Source organism: Cibotium barometz, chromosome 45 (genome assembly GCF_041138505.1).
Source record: "Cibotium barometz isolate CiBa-2024 chromosome 45, ASM4113850v1, whole genome shotgun sequence".
NCBI classification, from domain to species: Eukaryota; Viridiplantae; Streptophyta; class Polypodiopsida; order Cyatheales; family Cibotiaceae; genus Cibotium; species Cibotium barometz.
This window is the reverse complement of record NC_141090.1, coordinates 180,108-194,236: the sequence shown is the minus strand read 5'-3', so window position 1 is coordinate 194,236 and position 14,129 is coordinate 180,108. Positions and strand designations below refer to the sequence as shown.

The window sequence follows — 14,129 nt, the reverse complement described above, 5'->3', positions numbered from 1 at the left end:
TAGAATGTTTTACAGGGACCTTCGAAACATGTCATGTTGATCTAGGTAGGCTTATGTATGCTGGGGAAACAAGTTCCGAACTTGCAAATAGAGGAGTATTTTTCATTGCTGCAACATATGTTGTGCCACAGAGGGGAAGGTTTGGAGCACTTGAGCCAATTTCTCCTCCTGCACTAAATAGCCCGGAATGGCCCATTCCAGACCCCACTACAATGGAGAGCTTTCAGCGCAGGATTTTCCATGACATTCAGTCAAGCCTAAAGGCTGCATATGGATCCCACAGGATAAGTGTATCTCTTTTCATGCCTTTACATGTGTTTATTGCTATTTTCAAAGCAGGCAAGTTCCATCGCACCCCAACAATGTGGATAAGCAAAGATGGGGCCTTTGAAGCTCTAGATACATTTCTAAAAGGCGACTGGACCACCAAGGTGGCAGAACATAAGGGCGATGTAATAAAGTGCTCAGCGGTAATGTCAATGGTAAGATGCAGGTATCAGATAGGCAAGCAAAATCTAACTATGGTGTACCCTATTAGAAGGTGGAAATGCTCGCATGGTGAATGGGAGGCTTTGGACTCTGATCTCTATGCTAGGGAGGAGGTAGAACTTCATATTGAAGTTCACCCAGGAGAGGAGCATACAGTGGTAGTTAATGATGATTGGAATTTTGCTCAGTTGAGAGATCGTATTGTCATGTCCTTTAATGTAAGGAACCAATTCAAGTTTGTTGTTTCTAATCGACCCATGCGTCAAAGGTCAGAGAAACATACACTCTGTGTGTCATTGGAGCCCCCTAGGGTCCTTAGCTTGAAAGACTGTTAAGTTGCAGACTTAGGTAACATTTTGAGTGATTTTGGGCGATAATTTGTAGCGGTGTACTTCTGAATACAAAATTATTGATTGCACCATAGTCCCAATGTCCTCTGTATTTCACTGCAACTTGGATTTTAATTTTGTTAAATTTAAAATTTTTAAGTATGTTCTATAAATTTATTAAACTTTATAGTGGAATGATTTATAAGAATAGGTTTTGCTCTATAAAGCTCATTTCATTCTTAAGATCTTGCAGTTTCTATTTCCCTTCAATATCCCGCCATGGCTTCAAGCTCTAACTCGCTACGCGCAAAACTTGAGAAAATTGGGCTCTCAGCAGGTGCAGGTGAGAACATCGCCATTTTTGAGGGGGTGATCGATATGCAAAAAACTATAGACCTTCATGCAGAGGCTTTTCAAGAGCAGGTCCAGTACATGAATGATGTAGTGGCACAATATGTCGTGCAATTGCCTGAATCCACCACTAAATGGGTTCCAGTGGACTTAATCAGGCATCTGTACCATGGTGACAAGTCGTTCCGATTCAGGCTCAACCGATTTTTGAAAGGGCTTACATCTAGCAATTATAGGGTCGAAGATGATGACACCGTTTATGAATTGCAGGTTGGTAATGTAGGCACCACCTTCCTTTCATGGGATATGACGTTAGCACTGTTTTTGCAAGAAGCCAGGGATACAGAAAAAAAGAAGGGAAAGGCAGTGAAAAAGGAAGTAGCTCTTGTGAAGGAATCCAAAGGCGAGGTGGAAGAGGTTTTCTCAGAAGAAGCTGAAGCGTCCATGGCCTTGGTGCTTCTCCAACAAGGGTCAACTGAGGATGAAGAGCCTCATCGTGACCTCGAAGGGGATGAAATTGTGGAAGAGATCCCTGAGTTGGATGTAACCACTTTGAATCCCATCATCATGGATAACAAGGAATTTCTTTTCCTTGATGACATTTGTAAATCCTTGGGGTTAAGGGAGGATGAGGCCTTAAGCATATTAGCAATTGGGTCTGGTTTCTGCAAAGAAGACACACTTGAGCAACAGCCTGCAGGTGTACAGATTGATTTTGATGACCATGATCTTACCAAAGCGCTAGCATTCCAAGGTTATGATACAGAACGTACAATTGAGGCAACTGTTTCCAATGCTCTTGTTGCTATAGAAAATGTAGCAGCAGAGTATGAAAGTGTCCCTCAAGAAGCATTTCAACCACATAAGCGCTTGCATGTAGATACATCAGTTGAGCAGCGTGGAAGCAGTATAGACATATGCAACCCACGCATTAGCCAATGTGATGATGACATTGAGGTGGGTTTAAATCAAAGTTGTGCCTTCATATTTATAAGTGAGTTATTACTAACACCTGATTTTTTTCTCTTGTAGAAAGCTTATATTTTTGACAAGTTTGCTGCACGTGGAGGTGGAGTTCGTGTGCAATCCGATGGACGAGACACCTCCCTGATTCATTACCTTCCTAGCCTCTCTCCATCATTTATTCGAGTAATCCATTTAGAGTACTCTGAGGAGGCACAAGCAGAGCTCATCAAGTGTAAAGCTCTAAGTGGGGTTCTCACCGAAGATGGGCTAGCAAATAATGCAAACAAATGTATACTTATTAGCAGGGAGGCAGCCATGTACACATTTGCAGGCAACTACACCGGCCACGTGCTAAGCCACTGTGCCACTTCAATCTCCAAAGGTGTAACCAATCCTATTATTATAGCTAATAGCCTAGGTGAGAAAACCACACAGAGTGACGAAGCTAAAGAAGCTCTCAGAAATCTTCTCAGGAACTTGTAATTTTCTTTCTACGAAATCAATACAAAATGTATACTTTTTTAATTGTAATGTTTCTAAGAAGTCTGAACCATTTCTCTTGTTTATTTGATGTGTCAGCACTGTGCCCTCTAAACTTTTGGCAGGCATGTGAATGTGTAAGAAATTTCATTGATAATGATCAAATATTTGTTCTTTGAATGTCACTTAACATCCAGCCGAAATCTGGCAGTACAAAATCTGAACAATTTTTAAAAAATCAAAATTTTTTATGTTTTTTGATATTTGTAAGCATATTTTTCATCAAAAAAGTGCACATACTCTTGGATAGAGTCAAAAAATTAAAAAAAAATGGCTGTGCGCTACGGCGCGAATTTCAGCCTTTCAAAATGCAGGGCAGGCTTAAATTCGCGCCGTAGCGCACAGTCCTTTTTTTGATCATTTTTTCACAAAAAAATGCATTGTGTGCACTTTATTTTGAGGATTACTCTGCCTAGAACCATAAAAAAAAAGAAAACTGTTGCTTTTATAAAAAATGTTCTATCTAATGCCAGACTTCACCAGGTGATTTTGAGCACCAAATAACTTTTTTTTTGTCCCTGAGCTTTTCTAAGGCCTTATTGAGCTTTAAGCCTTTTTTTCGGACCGAAAATAAATTCAATATAATTTTGTTTCTGCACTATGTAAGGATCCTCTGTTCAGTGCCAACAACAATGCCACGTATAACAAGATAATGTTTCACAATCACCTTATCAGTAATATAAATTTTGTTCCTGTTTAACTAAGGCTCTTAATACATGATCAACAGTTTCTCTCATTCAAACAACAGTACAAGAAATGAAATGTCTGCTTTTATAACAGTTGAAACAAATGAATACGTTGGTTAACGAGTCATTGACAATATCTTATAGATTCAAAAAAATGTATTACAATGTCGAGATTACAAAAGGCACAAAGGCCGCCGCCTAAAAGATTAATCCTATCCTATAAAGCCTTCCTTATGGAGCGCTTTATCTTGACGTAAACGTAGTGCAAGTGCCATGTCAACAGGCTTTAGGGTCACCCTTTTGGCGTGAGCATGGCACAGCACCGAATCTTGAAACAGAGAGACCAAAATTGTTTCTGACGCCTCTTGGAGGGCCTCCAGTGCCGTACTCTGTACCCGAGTGACCCTGTCACTGTACTTGTCGATGACTTCTTTTACAACTCTTGCAAAGGGGGCCTTCGCCATGATGGGGTCTGTGCTCTTTTGGTACTTTCTGATTTCTCGCAGAGCCACGGTCCCTGGTTTCCATCTTCTCTTCTTGTTGGCTACGGGGGGTGGTGGTGGATGCGACCTCTCTTCCCATGGTTGTCTATCATTTCTAAATTTTTTTCGCCTTTCTTGCTCGGCTGGATCTAGATTTAGTCTTCTCTTACTTGCTTCTGCCTTCTTCTTTTCTTGTTCTTGTTTTAATCTGCGTGCTTCTTGAATTCTTTGTTCCCGTCTTTCCCTCTCCCTTTGCACCTCCTGCTCCAGTCTTTCCCTCTCCCTTTGCTCCTCCTGCTCCAGTCTTTCCCTCTCCCTTTGCTCCTCTACTTGTCGTCGATCCTCATCTTCCATCTCCACCTCTTGCTGCCTGTTTGCACGTTCCTTCTTTCTCTTGACACGAATCTTTATTCTTTGTTTTTTAGGTGGAGACGGGGGCTGACGCCTCTCAAGTTCCTCATGTAGTGTTTGTGCTAAGAGCCTATCCTGCTCTTCACGATGGCTTATTTCCTCTGCTTCATAGAAGTCAGCAGCCTGTTGAAACTGCTCTTGCTCAATACACAGAAGTGCTTCCTGGTCTTCCTCAAATGCGACCCTTAGCTCCTCTTGTAGCTGCTGAGGGAATAGGGCTTGCTGTTGCTCTCTTCTTCTATGCTCCTCCTCATCAATCTGGCGTTGTTGCTCTTCCAGCACACGCTCCTGCTGCTCAGCCTCTGAGAGAGGTCGGGGGAATGGTGTACGCGTGGCTCTAAATGAGCCGGTGTCTCCAGGCTGCTTGGAGACATCCTCAATATTGTCCAGTCCTGAGAACACATCCGGCTGTACATCTTCCTGTCTGGTCTCTACCTCTCTGTCCATGCTTGTATGCTTCTTTTTGATACGTTTTTGCACTTGTTGAAATGCCTGTGCCGCGGCTACTGCGTGTATTAAGTTGTGTGCACCAGACGGTACGTTTGGGTTCTCAGTTTTGCGCGCAGTGTGCTTAGTTCTAGCCATCCATTGACTTACACGACTGAATGAACGTGAAAATGTAATTTTAAAACTCACTTTCACAGGTTTATATAGTTTTTGAAAAATAACTTATTAATAATAAAAATCTCGACATTAATAAAAAAAGCTCTAACTTAAAAAAGGTTACAATTTTCTAATATGGAACCCATTTTCGACCCATACGCCTCCGCGCAGCGAACCACTCACGCATCCCATGCACGGCACTTGATGCTCGCCATGCAATTGCTCGTTGCAGATTGACATTTTTTACAACCCTTCGTAGTAATGACACCTGCCCTTTTGGTTTCTGTCGGCGTCGACCTCCCAAACTGCGATAAAACCAATTAAACATCTCATGCAAGGCATTACTTTTTTCCTTACCACCTCCACCATGTCGCGTGTTCTTAAAGTATGCTGCCTTAGCTTGATAATGAGAGCGCTCCATTCCTTGGGTGCTCCAAATTGCCATTGGACCATATTCGTCGAGAAAAAACTGTGCGTGGGCAAATATAATGTGCTGCAACAAAGATCATATCAGAATTTTACTATTTGGCGATTAATATCAGTAAATAGATAGAAAGGTAAATACCATATAGTGGGTGATATGTGTTTCTCCCCATGCATCAACCATTTGCTGAGTAAATGTATGTATTGCAGTCTTCAAGTTTGCAATCTCCTCGGCAACGAGTGGAGCCTTTTCTAGCAATTGAATCATTTTGTCAAGTGACTCCCACAGCCTTGCCCGCTTGAGACCAAGCTCTGCATTATTCCCACGATAAGTGGTGCATTCACAAATGGCCTTCCATAATTCATATTTTGTGTGACTATTGTACCCCTCGTAATTTGAGAGAAGGTGTCTTGCTTTGGACCCACCCATGCATATTTTGTTTGGATTATCCTGACCCGGTCCTGACTTTTTAGTATCCTTAGTCAGCTTTACAGCACCACCATGAAGCCCCACACTTGAAAGGACATCTTCCAGCTTACTGATGCATTCGTTGCGAAGATGTTCAGGCTCCATATTCCATGCATAATTGATATATAACTTCAGTAATTTGTCCATTATGCGTAACCTAGCATGAAACGTGCAAATATGAACACGGGAAAGTGGAATCTCTAATATAGGGCTCCATGAGATATCTTCTTGATCACGATTAGGCGGACAATTGGTATTACAATTCATGATGCCATTAACCCATTGCATAGGTTTCTTTGGATCTTTGTTTTGCGTTGCACTCATTGAAGTTGGTTGTACATTTTTCTTGCCCTTTGCATGAGATTTGGTAGTCTTGGTGGCTGCAACCTTGCCTGAAGCTTTGCCGCGATCAATATACTCTGATTTTGAATGGCAGCAATAAATACATGGAAAAAAAGTATTTGCTCCTAGCTTGCATCCCAGCATACACTTCAATGTCTTTAAATCACCTGCCATGTGCCACTCAACTGTAAATGTTCCTGCATCTTCCACATGCAAAGTTTCTCCTTTTGATTGCAATGATATGACATTTGGGATGCCTGTTCGGGTAAGGTACCATCGCAATGTATCATTTGTCTCCTGTGGAAGCTCAAATGCTGCCAACCACCATATATTCTTTTCTGATTGCACTCCATAGTAATCTTTTCCCTGAGATTGACTTCCCTTGTTGGAATTTGAGGCTTGTGCACTACAGTCAAGAAGATTATCATCCTGTTCCAGATTTCCTTTCATAGCCCTGTTCATAAGTGTTAGGCTGACTCTTTCTAATTTTCGTCCTTTTACAATTTGACACTCATCAAGCTTTAACACAAACACAGCCTGACCTTGGCACTCCTCAATGCTTAGACCATAATAAGAAATCATAGCTCTTTGAAGGGTCCTTAAATCAATAAAGACATTGTTGTACTTGTTGTATTCAAATACCTTTGTAGTACATACAGGCAGAGCATCCTCCACATGACGGTAGCCACCTAACATGGTCGCAATTTCTGAGTTTGCACTTTTTCTTGCCATGGTTACACTGTATGGAGTTGGTAGCATGGGTCGAAGAAAACCTTTAGCACGATGACCTAGTGTAAACACCCTGTAGATGGCTTCATATCCCTTCCTACTGACACCAGCACTATCACATGCATCCATAATCTGTATGGGGCTTACCATATTTTGCAGCTCTCCAGAAATTCTGTTTCGGATTTGCTTAGATATTTTGCATGTGGGATCTTCTAGCAGCTTATATATGTCTGATAACTTAACAACATGTTTCAATATGCCTGCTCTACATTCCTCAGCACCACCTTCATATCCCATCATATCCCCAGCAATATCTCTACATGGAACATAAATACAAAATAACATCAATATGTTTCACAAAACAGAAAGGCCTGCAAAACAATGGCAAGAATAGAAGTTACCTTGTTGCTCGTACACGTCGTTTTCTTGCTCCACTTAGGATTGCCAAGGTTTCTAGGGACTGACGCTTTCTTTTCCGTTGTCGAAAGCCTACTGGAAGCTTCTTCAGGCTTGCAAGATGTCGTTGCTTGTTTCGTGCATCCTGTTTGGCTGCATTCACCTTGTCCCGTTCATTATCAAAGGCCTGCTTAAGCAAAAAGTTGTTCTGCTGGAGCTCCTGATTCTGAGTTTTCAAGTTGTTCACCACTTCTTCAAGCCTATCAATGTCCTTCTTGTGTTGCTTCTGCAACTCAAGCCATAAGCCTCGGAAATGCAGTCTTGAATGCGATTCCTGAGCTGCAACAAAAGAAAGCCTCCTACAGTAGCCAAATAGACCATTAGCTCCATCACCTACATAACTAAGAAATGTAGTGATATTAACAAAATGAGGTGGAGCATTGGTGAGCGGGTCAATAGGGTATATGAATCCATTCGTCCAGAGGTCAATACATTTTCGCCCTTGTGATCGAAGAGTACCCAATGGCACATCGGTCACACCACTTGATTTTGTGCTGCGGATTGTAGCATACTCAGCAGCCAAATCTACATGTAACCTGAACTTTGGGGCTCTGTTAGATATATCTTCAAGTGGCATTTTCTTTAGGGTTAGGCAATGCTGAAAAGACCTTCTAGTAGAACACAATGCAAGAGTGAGGATAGGGTATTCTGAGGAGAGTGCAATGAAGTTTTGCTGTAAAAAATATTAGAAGGTCATAGATCTTCTGATTAGGTAATAGGAGAAAGGACAAGGAAGATGGCAAGAGGCATAGAAAATGGTAGATTGAGGTTTTGCAGCATAATGCAGTAGAGAGAGAGAGAGAGATGTAGATTGCAGACAGAAGTAGGGGATATGTATGGTAAACAATGCAAGAATGGAAAATGGTAAGCTTTGAAGCTATGGAGGTTGACAGAGGGATTTTCTGCACTTCAATGGGGGAAAGACATGAGAGAGAGAGAGAGAGAGAGAGAGAGAGCAGAAAATGATAAAAAGATGAGGCATGGAGGATGAGAGAGTGTGAGATATCTGCATTTGGAAGTTCAGAGGTTATGGAAGCTTACTAATCAGAGATGCAGAGCCATGGCACACCCAAATGTGAGAAAGGGGAAGAGAGAGAGTGGTAGAGAAACGAGGGCATCTTAGAGAGAGAATGTAGAGAGAGAAAGTGGGGGGGAGCTAAACGTGGAGGGAAGAGAGGAGGGAAGGCTTTCCAGCCATTTTGAATTTGGGGAAACCAAAAAGTTACCCCCATTTTAGCTCAAGCAAATATATATTTGAAAAAATAGAAATTCAAATAATGAATGCATAAAGATCCCCTTGTCAGGCCTAGTCAAAGTATGCTTAGAGTCCTTAAGCAAAAGTACTTAAAAACATAATATGGCAGCTTAAAGGGCCCCCATAGACCTCAACCTTCCCCTAATGGAGTGGACAGGAGGTGAGCGTTCTAGTTGCCAATGATGCCATAGATACTCTCATGAAGGAATGATGGGAAATTGAATCAACCGGATAATTTGGAAGATGGTGATCAGTGATACTATGGTTTTATTAAAGGATTGTTTTGAAACTAGTTGAATCTGTGAAAAGGCAATTTCATATTGGGTGTGTAAGTGGTGTGACTAGTTTTATTTTGCATGAACTTCCGGCTAGGGGGCCTTGGAACTCTTTTCCTTGGTACCCGGGACAAAACCTAACCAAATTCTTAATTGGATCCCATCACTACAGTGGTTGGGCGGTTGGCTAACCCATGGGACTGGATGGGCTTAGGCTCGACTGATGGATCCGTAAATCGAGATCAAATTCTGTTACTACGATAGATAAAGCAAATCCCGGATAGTAATTGTTCTATGGATAGGAATCAACGGCTGTGCCTCTTGATGGGGAAAAAAGCGTTGATTCCAATGATCCAAGTGCAAGTTTCTTCCTTGATCTGACCAAGTATCTTTATAGATGCAGTCGGATCTATTTGATCACTACGTTAGAGTAACAGTTTTCATGGTGAAATCACCCGTGCTTTCCGGTAAAGGAAGTTTTTCCGGGTTCGGTTTTGGAACAACCGACGGATTAGTATCTTATCCGGATATCCGTGGTTGAGGCCTCGAATGTGGGACGCCTGTCCCGCGCGAGAAGTGCTACTTCCGCTGCCAGTATCCTGAATCCGTTGCTTCGTGGGAACAGGGGGATCTCATAGTTGGTATCAGAGCAAATTGAAATAAAGATCAACTGAGAAGCCAAAGATATCCAAAATTTATCAAGAAGCACAAAAAGGTTGTAATTGTGTGATATAATTCATACAATTTGATATTCAAACTGAAATTCGTAATTTGGTAATTGGGTCTTCAGATGGAAGTACCGCAATTATATAGAATCCCTGACTTGCTTGAGGCCTAGACATGATGGTATTTACCTTATAATTCCAAGGGCCGTGACTATCGTATATACCGAGAGTATAACTGTAGCTCTTTACTGACAGTATATACGAGTAAATCTAAGACTTGAAATTATAAGTGTTAATGCTATCCAGATAATGATTTCGAATGTGGTTGATATGATTTTTAATTCTGTTTGAGAATTGATGAATTGATTTGGATTCTGATTGAAAATTCTGATTGAAAAATGATGATTTCTGAAATTTAGTTGAAATATAATGAAACCACAATGAGGAGGAATGGGACGAGTCCCTGTGATGATATTCATAACTAGAATGATGATAATGAATTCAGCAAATCACTATGAGATTAGTGGGTTGTGCTGTCAAATTGTTACTGTTAACACTTGATCGGTAGATCAAGTTAAGGGATGACAAATTGAGAACTTGCTTGACTGAAATTCCCGTGGAGAAATGTTCAGAAGGAAATTTTTCGGTCTAATGGACCATTATCATGTTAAAGATATGAATGATAAGATCTGAATGAATTGTTATTTAATTATGAGTTCTATATAAGGGATATTTATCCCAGTATTCTGTTGGGTTGACCAGAATATAAGGAACCCCAGAATAAAATTGGATCTTAAGAAAAAGAGTTGTCCTCTACCTTGCGAGATGAGGACATCTCGCACTTTTTTAAGTGGGTTAGAATGTAAGATTCCTCCCCAGCCTTCGAGGTATACAGGAGTAAGAATCTCCCTTTTTGATCTTATAATTATTCCCTCTCTAAAATAAAAGAAAGATTCTGTTTAAAAAGGAAGACCCTTTCCCTAGAATACTTCTCAGGAGTTCCACCTGTTTTAAGGATTCAGAACAATGAGTTCAGAAGTAAAAATCGGTGTTTTGGATACCAAGGTTTTGGTCTTCATTCAAGTATGCCCCAAAAGAAGTTCTTTATCTATTGGGGAGTTTAAGAAGTTATCCCCCAGATATTGTGAGCCTTATCTGAATTCAAAGAAAGTAGGTAACTTAGCCTACGAACTTCTTTTATCTCCTCATCTCAAAATTCTTAAAGCCTTCTATAGAAAAATGTGCCAAACCCAAATCATGGAAAGACGGTAAAACTTCAGTGGCAAGCTACCGTTGGCTTCTAAGTTACGCTAGCTCCTTCCTTTATATAAATCGTAACTTTTACTTGTCGCTCACAGTAATCTTACTTCCATCGATCTCCTTTCTTCTTAATCTCCTTCATGGCTTGGCAACAAGAATTAGTTTTATCCATGATGATTTCTCACCTTCAAGACGCAAGCGAGTCTGTGAAGAAGGATTTTATAGAACAGTATGAGCGCTCACTTTTCCCACTGCGTCATGAGATCAAGGCATCTTGGGTTTTTTGCGCGGGTCTTCTTACTGGCATGTTTTCTTCCTCATCAGAAGATATGCCTTTACCCCGTTTTTGGCTTGCCTCTCAGAGGTCCTTTTATTAGATCACCTCATACCACTGCGATAGGTGCGGCAATAACCAACAGAATTATTCCCATATATGAATTACCTTATACGTGTGCAGCTTATGAGTGCTGCTTTTGTGATCATATGATGGACGGGCTTATGGAAGTGTAAAGAGTTCTTCTATCTTTACTGTATATGTTCTAAGAATGAATAAAGTTGAAATCTTGTTCTTGTCTTGAATCTTACTCTCTTTGAGACTTTCCTTGGTGGTTAATCTTTATTCGTGCATCTTGCGAAATTATCCCAAGTTGCGAGATGAGGACATCTCACGTTTTTTAAGTGGGGTAGAATGTATGATTCCTCCCCCAATCCCCTTTTGATGTCTAGTATCTTCCCCTGTAATCAATCCCTCTTCACAAATATAAAGACCTTGTTTCTAACTATTTTAACCTAGAGAGAGAAAATATTCAGATTTTGAATATTTTTGGATAGAAAAATATCTCATCTTATTAAAATGAATTCCCCTGAAACAGAAATTCAAAAAGAACTTTCCAATGTGCAATTGGAATTAATTGGAAATAGGTATAAAGAACCTTAGCCTAAGGGTCTAGATTTTCAGAAATTTTTGGATTATGGTCCAATTAAGGTTCTTATGGGCCAATAGCATCAATCCATGTGTAGGAAGGAGATAAATCCAAATTGTAAAAGAAGATACCCAAAAATGAGTAAATGCTCACATAAGATGAAGAGTTGAAAATGTACAAGGCTTATTAGTAAAAAACTATGAGCAATATTAAAAATATGAGATATTTTGGGTATCCAAAAATGAGTAAATGCTCACATAAGATAAAGAGTTGAAAATGTACAAGGTTTATTAGTAAAAAACTATGAGCAATATTAAAAATATGAGATATTTTGGGTATCCAAAAAGGAGTAAATGCTCACATAAGATGAAGAGTTGAAAATGTACAAGGTTTATTAGTAAAAAACTATGAGCAATATTAAAAATATGAGATATTTTGGGTATCCAAAAATGAGTAAATGTTCACACAAGATGAAGAGTTGAAAATGTACAAGGTTTATTAGTAAAAAACTATGAACAATATTAAAAATATGAGATATTTTGGGTATAATGATTCCATTTTGACACATATGTAAGGAAGGGGAATTCTTTAAAGGAGGTGCATATTTCACATGCTTGAATGTGTTTTAAACTCATAAAAATTGAGATATTTCATCTCTCCTCTCTCCTCATTCAAGTCTAGTTCCAAAAAGTTAGCTTAACCGACCTAAAAATGGTCAAAAAGTGACCAAACTGACTTGGAAAATTCTAGAATCAGTTTGTTTGGTTAGGAGCTCAATTTTTCCTATAAATAGAAGCCTTCCCTTGTTGAAAAAAATATAGTGTCTTATGCTTTGTTACTCTACTCCACCTAAGCCAAGAACTGTGAATTCTTTAATAATTCACTAGTTTTTGACACCTCTCTTTCTTCAATCCCCATTGGTGGCTCCATCAACATACTAAACCAATTGATTGGTTGGGGGCCTCTACCGTGAACAAAGAATCAAGCAAATTTTAAGGTAAGTATGGTGAATTTTGATCTTTTCTATAATTTCTCAATGTTTCTCTCTTCTCAATCCCTCTCAAGCTTGAGAAGCTTAATTGGTATGGTTTTTGAAATGCTATTGAAGTTAATTAATTAATGATAGTAAAGAATTACATAAATTTTCATTTATGTTTAATTCTAATGATTTTTTCTCTCTCTCACTTAAGAAATGGTCATACTCATGACCCATTCTCAATCCAAATGAAGCTTTTCATAAATCTTTTTCTTAATCCAAGATTAATCTATGCTTGAAAATAAATTAATAGTTTTTTTATCTATGCTTTTAGTTTCTGATAATTTTGATTTAATCCATTAAGGGTTAATGATCCAATTAGGGATCATTCTAATCATTCCCTTAAAGATAACCTATCTTTTAAAATAATTGAGATTTATTAGTTATAGTAGCGGAGCTATGGCAAAATTTTATAAAAATTTACACATAAAATAATTTCATCTCAAAGCATGAAAAGAGGATTTCCTACCATATTCTAGGAATTATCATCCTAGATTAATTGAAAGAATTTCATAGTAATCATGGAAAAATTAAATTTTCATATTATGCATAAAAGATAAATATATTATTATAAAAGTGTTACTTTTAACATAATTGAATTTTATGCATAGAGGTATGCATAAAAGATGAATATTTTATTATAAAAGAGTTACTTTTAGCATAATTGATTTTCATGCATAGAGGTATGCATAAGAGATGAATATTTTATTATAAAAGAGTTACTTTTAGCATAATTGAAATTCATGCATAGAGGTATGCATAAGAGATTAATATTTTATTATAAAAGAGTTACTTTTAGCATAATTGATTTTCATGCAGAGGTATGCATAAGAGATGAATATTTTATTATAAAAGAGTTACTTTTAGCATAATTGAAATTCATGCATAGAGGTATGCATAAGAGATGAGTTAGGATGTGATAAGATGAGTTAAGAAGTGATAGGATGTGTATGGGATGAGGTAAGAAGTATATGTGATGGGATAAGATGTATATGGGTTGTGATAGGGTGAGAATATGGATGTAAATGTGGATGTGTATGTATGGATGTATGCATGTAGATGTGAGTGTGAATGTGGATGTATGGATGTAAATGAGGATGTCGATGTAGATGCATGGATGGGATGTGGATGCATGCATGTAGATGTGAATGTAAGCATATAGATGTGGATGTATGGATGTGAATGAGCATGTAGATGTGGATGTATGGATGAGGATGCATGAATGTGCATGTAGATGTGGATGTGAAAATAGATGCATGGATGTAGATGTGGATGTATGGATGTGGATGTGGATATATGTATGGATGTGAACATATGATATGTGATGTGAAGGAATCTGAAGTGATGAGATGGAAAATGATGTGATGGGATGAGTACACATATAATTGGAATGTGGAATAAGCAATGTGGATTGATGAGGGATAATATGGATTGATGAG

The 14,129-nt window shown here is 38.9% G+C and overlaps 2 protein-coding genes across 2 annotated transcripts; one reads left to right on the top strand and one right to left on the bottom strand.

Annotated features, from left to right (window-relative positions):
• The first annotated feature begins 1,066 nt into the window (after positions 1–1,066).
• On the top strand, positions 1,067–2,625 carry LOC147612287 (uncharacterized). The gene is made up of 2 exons (XM_086783577.1): positions 1,067–2,126; positions 2,202–2,625. Exons 1-2 carry the CDS (start codon positions 1,098–1,100, stop codon positions 2,616–2,618), a joined length of 1,446 nt encoding a protein of 481 aa, XP_086639703.1. The 5' UTR covers positions 1,067–1,097; the 3' UTR covers positions 2,619–2,625.
• A 648-nt stretch (positions 2,626–3,273) lies between these two features.
• LOC147612286 (uncharacterized) lies at positions 3,274–8,196 on the bottom strand. Its single transcript, XM_086782875.1, has 3 exons — positions 7,222–8,196; positions 6,821–7,136; positions 3,274–3,288 (listed from the first exon to the last, which is right to left on the bottom strand). The coding sequence occupies exons 1-3, from the start codon at positions 7,851–7,853 to the stop codon at positions 3,274–3,276; spliced, it is 963 nt and encodes a 320-aa protein (XP_086639001.1). The 5' UTR covers positions 7,854–8,196.
• Between the last annotated feature and the right edge of the window lie 5,933 nt (positions 8,197–14,129).

Excerpts from the sequence above, each read along its gene's own strand:
- LOC147612286 (XM_086782875.1), bottom strand. The coding sequence starts at position 7,853 with ATGCCACTTGAAGATATATCTAACAGAGCCCCAAAGTTCAGGTTACAT. Across the intron at positions 7,137-7,221 it reads CGACGTGTACGAGCAACAAG|AGATATTGCTGGGGATATGA; the intron begins GTAACTTCTATT and ends TGTTCCATGTAG.
- LOC147612287 (XM_086783577.1), top strand. The coding sequence starts at position 1,098 with ATGGCTTCAAGCTCTAACTCGCTACGCGCAAAACTTGAGAAAATTGGG. Across the intron at positions 2,127-2,201 it reads AATGTGATGATGACATTGAG|AAAGCTTATATTTTTGACAA; the intron begins GTGGGTTTAAAT and ends TTTCTCTTGTAG.